The following is a 12692-nucleotide window of genomic DNA, read 5'->3' on the forward strand; positions in this document are numbered from 1 at the left end:
AAGTTCCCACGTAAAATTTTCTGCTTAAAAGCCAGGAACATTTGAGTTGGCAGGTCAGATTTTGGGAAGAGACATTCTGACAATAGAGTCCGAGAGAGAGAGAGAGAGAGAGAGAGAGAGAGAGATATGCTCATTAAAGAGACTTAGTAGAATACTAAGATAAAATTTTGGTCTATTAAAGATAGAACATAGAGGAATGGAAATGTAGCTCAATGGTAGAGTGCTTGCCTAGCATGTTCAAGACCATGAGTTTAATTCCCATCAAATACACACACACACACACACACACACACACACACACACACACACGCACGCGCACACGCACACGCACACACACGCACACACGCACAAATGTATTGTGGGATGGATTTATTTAGATACCTGTTTTTATTCTGTTTCAATATCTGACATTGTTTCATTTAAGGAGCTATTAATGGTTATGTATTACAAGAAAATGTCAACCATAGACTAGAAAATGATGGAAGTGATCATTCCAGCAATGTTATCAGATAAGAAAAAGATGATTCCAAGGTTGTGGATGAATTCAATGAAGGAATGGAAGGAAAGATTGGGTAGAGATTGTGGACAGTGAGAAAGCTGCTGAGATTGTGTAAGTTTTAGCAGCATGTGAATGCTGTCAGGTCGATTTGGGATCTAGAGTGTAAACCTGTGTGCATGTTACTGGTTAGTGAAGCATTTCCAAGAGTCCTCTCATTTAGTGATAGTAAGGAAGGGTTGTAGCAGTGATAGCTGCTGTAGGCATTCAGTTTGGAGAAGGGCTGAAGATACCATTGCTAGTACTGCTTTGTTTTGTTTTTAAATCATTCAGTGATATTCAGACAGTATTCTGTATTCTGGAGCTCCAGCTGAGAACAAAATAGATGTCCTCTTGATACGGAATTTTTGAATAAAGGGATAGTAAACAGAGAAGCCATCAGATGGTAATAATACCCTAAGCTTAAAGCTAAAATGTACAGATAGACAGGAACATATCAGTGACCATGATAATGCTTTATGATAATATGGCTAGGAACTTGAAAGAAATAGACTATATATGTGTGAGAACCTGTAGAGAGAACAGTCTGGGCAGAGGGAAGAATAGACAGCCCGTGCTATACTTGCTTAACTTGAAGAACGAGGAGGTGGAGGTAACTGGCTCATGGTGAGTCAGTGGGTTGTACTGAGATGAGGCTAGGGATGTAGAGCCTATAGGACCTGTCATTCAGACAACTTAGAGTTTAGCTCCAATTAGAAAGCCGTGAAGGATTTAAACCAAGTATTAAGGAAGTAATTATTTAGGTCTTAAAGAATCACTCTGGAGTAATCTAACTTATCAAAGTGGAATGCTGCCAGCTAAAGAAAGGAGCCTGTTCTAGTCACTCGGACATCTTTATCAAGACCACTTTCTCTTGATTGGACATTTATTTCTTTCTCCTTACAACTTGGAAAATCAAATATTTATTGTAGCTTACCTGGAAGTTTAAAACCATGAGTTTTTAATACTATTCTTTCCCCTTTATAGCTCAGGCATTTGAAAGGATGATGAGTCCAGGTGGTTCTTGTCTTAAGTCTAATCATTCTAATGATTGTGCCACCACCCAGCCACTTCAGGAGACCCACACATCCAGTATTCCTTCTCCTACAACTTTGCCCATCTCAGCACTGAAACAACCAAATGTTGAAGGTAACCAGAGTAAACTGTGTGGTTTACACCTAGGATAAATTATTCACATAGAAATGCTCTAGTAGTCAGGGTCTAGACCGGAAAGAGAAACCAGTTAAGAGTCAGGAGGGATTTATACAGGGAATTGGTTAAACATGTATGTTGGAGACGGAAACATGCTCAGGAGTCTCATAGGCAGATAACTGCAGGAAGCAGCTGCCGCCACCACTAGGGTTGGTGAGTGGAAGGGAAGAAGGCAACAGTGGCACTCGGAGAGGGTCACCTGGTGGTGCTTAGCTCTCTGACCTTGGGGGTGGAGCTAAAGCACCTTGACCGAAGCTGTGATCTCTGGAAAATGCCGTATGACAAGTACTGGAAGCATCAAGGGGTTTTTTTATGGCTTGTGCCCTGGCAGCTGAGGCAGAGTTCTAGATTTGATGTTTGCAGTGATGAAAAGTCATGGGATATGCAACATTGCTGCTGCTGCGCCTGCTGCTGCAGGGATCCTGCAACAAGCTAGTGGCGCTAAAAGAGTCCCTGCCCATCGCACATTTGTCCCCGGCATCATCCCATCACAGCTAGTTAGCAAGCAGACAGAGGCAAGGGTTTGTACTTCCACACTTCCAGCAGAAGAGCGCAGTGTGGTACAGAGAAGCTTGGGTTCGAGGGATAACAAGTCAATAACTTTCTTTAAAAACTTCCCTTTAGTTGTATATTTTACCACAATAACAAGCTAGTATTTATTTATTGTCTTTAGTTTTTAAGACTCAAGCTAGTCTCAAGGTTCTGAACTCAAGTAACCTTCCATGAGTCATTGGTTACAGACATGCACTACCACAAAATCTATTTTAAACCTTTGAATTATCTGCTATTCTAGCTGGGGCTGTTTTCAATCTCATATAGGGCCAGTATATATTGGCAGACATTTATTTTGGAAGCAAAAGCTGTGACATTTTAGAAAATACCTGTCAATATCAATTAAAGATAAATTTGATTTAAATCTGACATTGGGGGATTAGATTATCACTCATAATCATATTTGGACAGAGATGTAGTTATGAAATTGTGTATTTAATGCTAAAGATAATAAATTTATGTCAAAAATGATTGGTATATTCTTGAATCAACAACCTAAATTCTTATCAGACTTTTGTAAATGTAAGAAAGGTACCCACCCTTGTTGCAAACACGTACACATAATCCCAACTTGTTCCATGTTTTCACCATTTTGAAAAGTAGACATGAAACTACCTGTGCTTTTATATTGTTCTAAAATCATTTGAATTTAATTCTCTTAACCTTTCTGTCTGGATACTTTCTAACAACAACAAAAAACAAATTTTCCTGCTTGTAAATAGACATTCCCCCTAGATTTGAGAGGACACAGTAATGAGTATTAGTAAGGTTTATGGCCTGTATTCTAAGAGCTACAGTGTTAGTGTTTGCATATCAGGTGAAAACACAAACAGATCTCTTGAATTCGTAAGTGATCCACTTTCCTCTTCTTCCCACCTTGGTTCAGGCTGACTTCTTTCTGCCAACTGTATCATTTTCTTGGCTTGTCTGTTGTGCTCTGGTCTCTACTTTTCACCCCTGCACCTTATTCAGCCCTTAAGTTGTGTTTGGTCACTGCTTGCTATGGTTTGGATGTGACATGACCCCAAAGACATTGTGTTGTGGGCGTGGTCCCCGGTCCATTGTTCAGATGTCAGGCTTTAGCACAGTGGTTAGGTTTCTAGGGTTCTGAGCTAATGGTGAGTTCATCTATGATGGCTTCTTGTCTGATGACCTTAGGAGAGGTGGTGGGACTAGAAGGTGGGCCTTAGCTGGAGGATGTAGAGCACTGGGGACATCCCTGGAAAGAATGTGTCTTGTCTTTTCCTTGTTTTGTGTCTTTCTCTGCTTCCTGGCCACCATGAGGTGAGCTGCTCTGCTCTGCTCTATCTTCTCCACCATGGTGTACTACCTTGTCACAAGCCTATGAAAATGGAGCTCAGCCACCTCAGACTAAAACCTCTGAAACTATGACTCAAAAAGCTTCCCATGATGTCATCTTCTCGGTGGTTTGTTCTGTCACTGGACAGCTGACTTAGTGTGCTACTCCAGACACTTGACCTCAGTAGTAGAGCCTTATGTCTTCCCCACTGTCCATAAGGTATAATAGTTCTCCTTCCTTTCCGAGCAGGTGACTCCCATGGCCACAGCTGGCCTAGCACCCTTTCTTGGTGTGAATTAGATAGGCGTGGGCTTTGCTTAAGGGACATGAATTATGGAAGCCATTTTCCCTAGGATTCTGCAGCCCCACCAATATAGGACTTGCCATGGATAGCAGAAGGATTCTGAAAACATTAACTGACCTGTTTGGAATTGTGTCACTGCAGTATTGCCAATCTAAAACAATTCACCTTTTCACCTCTTTTTAGGACCGTGCTCTAAAGAACAGAAGAGAGTATGGTTTGCAGATGGCATACTGCCTAACGGTGAGGTTGCCGATACAACGAAACTATCATCTGGAAATAAAAAATGTCCCGATGACTTTAGTCCTGTCTGTCCTGATGTACCCACAGTAAGGAATCTAAATCACTTCTGTTACATGAAGTTTTATTCTGTAGATAATTCCTCATGTGCTTGTTAGTGTGCTTATCCTTTGATGCCTTGAGTTTGCCTAGAGATGTGTGTGCATATTTTGTGTCTTGTGCTTCCCTTATAGCACTTTTCAAACTGCATTATTTATGAGTTGAAGGTTGTGGGAACTGTTGATGGAGCAGGTCTGTCAGCGTCATTTTTCCAATAGTTCACAATGACCATTAGCATTTTTTTTAGTAGGAAAGTATTTTGAATACTTTTCTTTAGATATTGTTCTTACACACTTAGTAGATTATGCTACAATGTAAACATATCTTTTAGGTAATCACACTTGCTTTACTATGGAACCTCGATTCCCTAAATCTGAGATATGCTTGGATTAATGTTGTTAATAGATTTTAAATTTTACCCTTTAAGATACTTTCTTTAATTTTAGTTTATATGTATGTGTGTCTATCTGTGTGGGTATGCACATGTATGTGCAGGCACCCACAGAGGCCAGAAGAGGGCACTGGATTCTCTGAAGCTGGAGCTACAGGTGCTTTTGAGCCTCCAGTGTGGGTCTAGTAATCAGACTCTGGTCCTGCAGGAACAGCACGCACTCTGACCTGCTAGCCCTCTCTCCAGCCCCACTGTTCCCTTCTTAGTCCTCGTTTCTGGCAGTGATGCTCAATTTTAACAAAAATCTCAGAACCTCTTCATAAGCTTTAAATGTTACAGAGAACCCCAAAGGTTATGTGATGTAGGTTATATGTATTTGTAATTACTGTTTTTAAAACTAAGGGAAAACTAAAATATTTATTAATTAAAAATAATAAACTTAGCCGGGCGGTGGTGGTGCACGCCTTAATCCCAGCACTTGGGAGGCAGAGGCAGGCAGATCTCTGTGAGTTCGAGGCCAGCCTGGGCTACCAAGTGAGTTCCAGAAAAGGCGCAAAGCTACACAGAGAAACCCTGTCTCGTAAAAACCAAAATAAATAAATAAATAAATAAATAAACTTGTTTTATAAACTGTATACTATATAAGCCAATAGGAGACACTATTTTAAGAAAAGGAATATTTTAAAAACCAGATCACTTCAGTAGACAGTGGCATTGTTCAGCAGTCCCTGAACTGAATTTTGAGACTCATAATTTACTTTAGATTGATATGATCTTAATGGTTTCCAGCATTCAAGAAAGTATTTGTTGGTGATATCTCTGCTTCCATTTGCACGCTGTACCAGGTGTGGGTAGAAGGCAGGTAGTATATACTGTCTGCAAGTGAAAGCTCTTGAGCAGCCAGGAGTGGCTACCGAAGGGCACATGCCTTAGCTAGCACCGCTCTCAATCTTGTTCCAACAGAATGGAAGCTTCAGACAGACTACATATTACTAACGTCCATGACTTCCTAATACTTACTCTGCACAGTCTAAAAGAGGAAGAGGCTCCAGTGAGGATGACCAGCAGTAGCGTTTTCTGGGTGGTTGCTCTTGCGGACTCACCACTGTACTTCCCAGCCGCTCTTCTGCTGCCCTCCTTTTTCTTCTCCCCTACCTTCCAGGCTGTTTTGATGGTTACAAGAAGGAGGGAATGTTAGCTGAGCTAAGCTGGTCACTGTGTAACGGGGCACGGCCATTAACCACCCCTGGTGCTCCTGAACTCAGGGAAGTCGGAGGGTCGCTATCTCTTGGAAACTCAACTTTAGAAGACTTTAGGAGCCTATATTGGTTTCTTTTATTTTTATTAAAACATGTTTGGTTATAGAGGTCAACATTTCACTCTTGAACAGAGAAGATGGACTGATTTATTTTCTCCCCCTATTTTACAGATTATAAATAGAGTGGATCATACCCATTCTACTAGAGTGGAAAAACCAAACAATGAAATAGGAGATATTCTAAGAACTGAGATAACTCAGAGTCCTAGTTCTCATGTTGCACCCATGGAAAAACTGCCTCTGAGCACAGGCACTGAAGGCCTGCCCATGCTTGGCCCTTTCGCACTAGAAGATGATGTTTTCATGGACAGCGAGGAGCCGCCTACTCCTCTTGTTGTGCCCGCTCACCCTGGTCTGCCTATTGCCAGTGTTTCAGACTACAGGTTACTGTGTGGCATCGCCACACGTGTCGGCACCAAGATTAGTCTTCTACCCGAAGACGAGGTTGGTCTGCCACCCCTTCTGGCCACATCTGGAGAAGAGGGATCAGGTAGGATAGTGGCTCCCTCAAATTGAAAAGGAATCCTTGGTTTTGGTCTTTCGAGAAAAGGTCTGTGGCTGCCATGAAATTTGCTGTGTAGACCAGGCCTGTGAGAGGACAGGTGTGAGCTACCATATCCACCCTGGGGGACAATAACCTTTTAAAAGAACATACTGATTTTGTCTTTAGTATAAGAAATGCTTTTTAAACATTTTTGTTATGATATATAAAAGGAGTGATAACTTTAGTTTATAGAAAGTCTTATTTATACAAAACAAATAGAAAACTATTTGAACTTTTGAATCATTTATTGCATGTGGGTCTCTGACGTGGGGTGAATTAAAGTATAATACAATGGGGCAATGTTTCTGTATGGGGTTTTAACTCTAGCTTTTGTGTTTTATTTCTTTAAGAAGCGTGGTTTCCAAAGAAAGAGCATTAAATTCAATGACAAACTAGGGATTTTAGGTCACCATTTGCTCCTTACTTCACGTGTGACTTTAAACATCTTAGTTAAGCTCATTGGGTCTCCATTTTCCTTGTAAAAAGAAAAGAGATGAGCTGAGATACTGTAGCTAACTCCCACCTCAGAGTCACTCCCTAGGGTAGATGCCTGCTGCCTCAAGCATTACTTTACATCTGAAACATAGGTGTGTGGATTGTTGTTTGCTTGTTAATGTAAAGAAATGAAGCTTGCTATTGTCGTGTTGCCTTTAAGAGACATTTTGTGAGCTTACCTCGAGAGACAAAAGTGTTTTAAGCTCTGTTCTTGGAATATCGTGTATGTTTTCTGGTTGGTTGTCAAGTTTTGTATTGCTCTGACTACCTCTCACTGATACCATGGCAGCAAGCAGCATCTGAAACTTGAGCATAGACTCTCTTCAGAATTAGAATCCACTTGAATGTCTGTGTGATGTGTGTGAGTGCTGGTGTATGGCACAGCATGTGTGTGGAGGTCTGAGGATAACTTGGTTGGGTAAAGCTGTCTCCTTCCACCATGGGTTCTAGGGGATCCAACTTGGATGGCCAAGAAATGTAACCCTCTAAGCCACTTTGCAGGCCCTAGAATCCATTTTTGATAAAAGTGGTTTTTTTAAAACTTGAAAAACATACAAATATATAAATAAATGGTAATTGAATGTATATATATATATATATTCATATATTTTAGTTATATCTATTTGTTCTATGTTAGTAGGTAGGAAGGTAAAAATGAGTATGTAATTATGAAATAGAGTGGTAATTGGTTGCAAGAAACATGTTTTTGTTTACATTTGATCAGTCTATTACAGATTTAAACATATTTTATTGCAAGCATATTTGAGAGGATATTTATCCTGATTAATATATTTCTGTCATTTAGTGCCTGTAATACATGAACACCCATCTCATGAGCAGATCATTTTGCTTCTTGAAGGTGAAGGATTTCCTCCTGCCACATTTATTCTAAATGCTAACCTACTTGTGAATGTCAAGTTAGTATTTTGTAAGTAGAGATTCATTTTTCTGATTGTTTTGAAGTAAAGATATATAAAGTAATTATATCTTCATGTTACATTTTGATTGACAATAGTGAAAAATAAACAGGATTGATTTTTTTCAGCCAAATGTGACTATATACAATTCTAGATATAACAATGATTGGCCTCAGACTTGAGGTTCTCCTGTCTTTACCTCTGGAGTGCTGGGATCACAGGCATGCTCAGCTCAGTTGAGGTGTTTTTGTTTTTTCCATTTGCCTTCTCCCTCTCCATCCTCCCCTACCTGCCCCTCTCCCTCTCTCCCTCTCCATCCTCCCCTACCTACCCCTCTCCTCTCCCTCTCTATCCTCTCCTACCTCCCCGTTGTCTCTCCCTCTCTCCCATGGTTATTCAGCCTAGGGCATCGTGTGTGGGAGCTAAGCATTCTGCTGTTCTGCGGCCTCCCCAGCCCAGCTGAAGTGCATTAGGATGCTTACTGTAAACGTGCCTGTTAGCTCTCATCCTTTTAGATGAATTCAACTATGGGAAATGGAGTCATGATTTGGTAGCAATGAAGACTTTTTCCTCTTTTCTTTTTCTTTTCTTTCTTTTTGACAAAGAGACTCAATACATATCCTTGGCTGGCCTGGAACTCACTCTGTAGATCAGGCAGGCCTTGTGGCAGTCTGCCTTCCTCTGTTTCTCAAATGCTGGGCCACCACATTGAAGGAATTTTTAAAGTCAATGATGTGACCTAATTAAAGTCAATTAAGGAAATAAATCCTCCTCAATAATAAATAATCTTTACTACTCAATTGTTTTCCCTCGCTGAAACAAATGCAATTCTTTCTAGCATTTTAGTGCATCTTTTACGTTAGAGTTTCTTACTGTTATTACTTGACGCCTACAATAATCTTTGGGCTTTTCTTACATGAATCCTAAACGCTTAAAGTTTTTATCATGAGAATTTAAAAAATTTGATAAATTGTGATTTACTCAAGAACAATGTTTAGTTTTTAAATAAAAAATTGACATTTATAGTTGTATACCATTATTCCTCAAGATGCCTCAGATAAATACTGGTACTTCTCAACCAATGGATTGCATGGCTTGGGACAGGCAGAAATTATTATCCTGTTGCTATGTTTGCCAAATGAGGATACAGTTCCTAAGGACATCTTTAGACTGTTCATCACCATATACAAGGATGCTTTAAAAGGTATACTATTTTATTTTAAACTGCTGAGACTAGGGGATGGATAAAGTAGTTAAAGGCATTTATATTTCAGCCATGCTAATTGTACTGAAGATTTATTTTGTGAAGAAATTGATGGTTTCTACAAAGAGCTTAATCACCATTAATTTCCTTAAATCTAGAACTTTATGTGATGAAAGTCTCCACATAGACATGTGGAAATACTTTTGCCTCCTTGATTTTTTTTATGTATCTATATACTTATCATCTGTACTAGATGTGGGGGATGATTTTTCTTATTGCCATGCACAAAGGAGAAAAACAATTAAAACTAGAAGCATTTTCAAATTTTTGTTACGGTCCCCAACCCAATCTCCAGGAGTGGCTTGGCTCTGTGCACAGTGTGCACCAGATTCTTCTCTCCCTCGCCTTCTTTTTAATGTGTTTGTGGTGCCATGTATGGAACCTAGGGCCAGAGAGCTGTACTCCAGTCCAAACAGAGAGGCTTCTTTACAAGTAGAAATACAAAAACAAAACAAAACGAAAGTATATTGCTTTACTTAAGAAAATTTATATTGGGACATTCAGACTCAGAATGCTTTATCAAAATAATAATATAGCAACTTAAAATATTTTTATTAATAATATTATTTCCAGGAAAGTACATTGAAAACTTGGACAATCTGACCTTTACTGAGAGTTTTCTCAATAGCAAGGATCACGGAGGGTTCCTGTTTATTACACCTACCTTTCAGAAACTTGACGATCTCCCAGTACCAAGGAGTCCTTTTCTCTGTGGCATTCTCATCCAGAAACTTGAGATTCCTTGGGCAAAGGTTTTTCCTATGCGCTTAATGTTGAGACTGGGAGCAGAATACAAAGGTAAGTTTGAGAATAATAGATGCCATATATTAAGATATACTGATGATGAAGCAATAAATTCAGGGAAATTATTTAAATTTTTTTTTTCTCGAGATAAGGTTTCTCTGTGTAGCTTTGGTGCCTTTCCTGGAACTCACTCTGTAGCCCAGGCTGGCCTCAAACTCACAGAGATCTGCCTGCATCTGCCTCCCTCATGCTGGGGTTAAAGGTGTGTGCCACCACTGCCCAGCTTTAAGTAATTTTTACTAGATTAGTAGAACTGCTTTTGATTTGGTGGATTTTTAATTTCCAAGACAACCTGGTTGTATCAAGCTAGTATGACAAAGTTGATGTATCATGAACTTTCAGGATGCTCATAAATTGTATAATTTACCTTAAAATTAAAATTTAAAATTTTTTTGAGATGGGGTCTCATGAAGTGGAGGCCACTTTCAGCCCTTAGACTTACATGAAGCTGATAATGACCTTGAACTCCTGCTCCTCCTGCTTTACTCCTCAAGTGCTGAAACTACAGGCATGCACCACCATGCTTGGTTTTACTTTTCTATTTCAAAAGAAAACACTGTTCTTTACGTTATTACTTTTGTTAAAGTTTTCTTAAAACCATGTATTCTTGAGTTCTGGTTTAACTGAGTATTAGACAAATGAGTGTGTGTTTGTGTCGGCCCATGTGTTGTCGTGCCCCCCCCCCTTGCTGGTGTAGTTAGGGGTTGATGACTTTTAGAGATGGTGGGTTAGAGGTGGTGGTTGCCATTTCCCTAAATTTTACCTTCTTCACTTGATTTTTATATTCCTAATGGTTAGCTAATTATTCAAAAGTGCTATAGAATGTATCACCTAGATACATGCTTGTGTGTGTATTTACATGCCTGCTTTTGACACAGCTGAAAATGCTAACACTATTGTAATGGTCAGACCTGTGTGTGTGTGTGTGTGTGTGTGTGTGTATTTGTAATTTCAAAATTGTTTCTAATGTTAAACTTTAAACATTCCTCTGCACCTTTATTCCTGGCTTTTTAAAGAAGTAATTTTTGTTAATCAGCAGCATATTGTTTGTATCTAACTATGATGTATGTGATTTAAATAATTGAGTAGGTATTATATTGGAGACAGTTTAGTGTTGGGAAAAATAAAAGTTATTTCTGTTTTGTGGAGGCCCACAAAGGTTTCCTAGTGAGATCTGAGCTTGCTTTACCCAGCAGGACTGCATTAGAGGATTGTTTGACCATGTGCATGGTTACTAGGTGATTGGAAGGGTCTGCACTTGGCTGAGCTAGGGAAAGGTCTTTTGCTCCTCCTCTTGGCATTCCTATAAATAGTCCTTTAGAAGAGACAGGAGGGGCTGATGGATAAGCATCTGGGCCCCCCTGAGGCAGTCCTGTGTTTTCTCTTTTGCCTCTATCCTTTTATCTAGATGTTTCTCACTTTACCCTCCACAAGAGTACCCTGGGGGAAAAATGTGGGAGCTGCTCCCCCACACTATTTCAGAATAGGCAGTTCTGAAAGATAATTCATTTTAATCCCCTGACAAACTATTAAATTCTGACTTTGATCATAGGCATTCCTTATTATTTAAGATTTAAACATTTGATTCTATTATGAAAAAAGTTAACTTTAATCTCAGATTTTGTGTGTATTTCTAAGAATTGACAGCATTTTACTCTGAGCCACTGTTTTCTTCATCCATCCCAATGTTTTGTTGCTGATAATAACATTTGAATGCTGTCTTTATTGAAGATCAGGCAATATACTAGTTGACCGTCAGTCATTATGGGTTATATGACCTGTAGGATTGGCCAGTAGTTTGGCCAGTAGCACCTAAAAATAAGACTGGTTTTCTTACAGTGATGTTTAGAAGACTATGTGGTAACATGAAGAATTTCTCAAAAGGTCACAGCATTGAAACTGCAAAGCTGTGTAATAGTGGTGGGAAGAGTCATCAATGGAGATTAGCTAGCCTCAACAATGTTCTGTATTTGTTATATTCTACTAGACCTTAGATAGACTGACACTGAAGTTAATGGTACTCATGCCTGTTTAGATATGACTCAGATTTTTCAACGGAATATATATGTGGTAAATTTAATAACAAAAGTTAAAGTCCCAAGATTAAGGATGAAAATAGCTTTCTCAGATCATCAAACATCATTAATGATAAGACTGTAACACTGATAGCATGACATTCTAAGCCATAGCCTGTTCAGTGTCTTAAATAAAATTACCTCTAACCATTTACAGGGATGTGCCTCACTCATGAAAAGATGAGATTAAAAACCCCGTATTTCTATTAATCACATCCTTTATAGTTTTCATGTCTTTTAACACTAATTGCGCTTTTTCCAGTCTAGACCTTCTGTTGTCCAAATAACCTAGGAGTTCTTTTTGAAAACTACAAAATGTATTTGTACTAGCAAGAATGTGCTGCTCCGACTCAAGGTTATAAAATAGGTAGTGCCAGATGTGCATTGTTCCTTAGAAGTTGAGGGAAGAGTGTTTGTATAGTAGATATCAGAAAGATTAGATGCTTATCTCAAAAACAGAGCACTTAAAGTCAAAAGTGCATCAGGTTTTTGTCATCATAGAAATAGTCTACCTCTTTTTGCAGCTTCAGGGTCTTTCTGTGTTGGTAGCAGGCATCTTCTCTTTAGTTCTGTATTTATAGTGCACCCTAATGAGAGAGTAGACATTCGACAAGGCCCTTGTCATCATGACCTAAGGACTATAAA

The 12692-nt window shown here is 39.3% G+C and overlaps 1 protein-coding gene across 7 annotated transcripts in view; it reads left to right on the forward strand.

Moving 5' to 3' along the window:
- Zfyve16 (zinc finger FYVE-type containing 16) overlaps positions 1-12692 on the forward strand; it is a 49333-nt gene that overhangs the window by 15650 nt on the left and 20991 nt on the right. For 6 of the 7 annotated variants that reach the window (XM_028855978.2, XM_037209503.1, XM_028855979.2 and 3 more), the window contains 6 exons: positions 1523-1684; positions 4087-4229; positions 6060-6438; positions 7793-7915; positions 8953-9108; positions 9742-9966. In XM_028855978.2, the coding sequence (XP_028711811.1) occupies positions 1523-1684; positions 4087-4229; positions 6060-6438; positions 7793-7915; positions 8953-9108; positions 9742-9966 (1188 nt within the window). The remainder of the gene's footprint in view (positions 1-1522; positions 1685-4086; positions 4230-6059; positions 6439-7792; positions 7916-8952; positions 9109-9741; positions 9967-12692) is intronic. The other variant, XM_028855982.2, reaches the window with a different exon arrangement.

The sequence above is a fragment of the Peromyscus leucopus genome, chromosome 11, assembly GCF_004664715.2.
Source record: "Peromyscus leucopus breed LL Stock chromosome 11, UCI_PerLeu_2.1, whole genome shotgun sequence".
Classification (NCBI taxonomy): Eukaryota; Metazoa; Chordata; class Mammalia; order Rodentia; family Cricetidae; genus Peromyscus; species Peromyscus leucopus.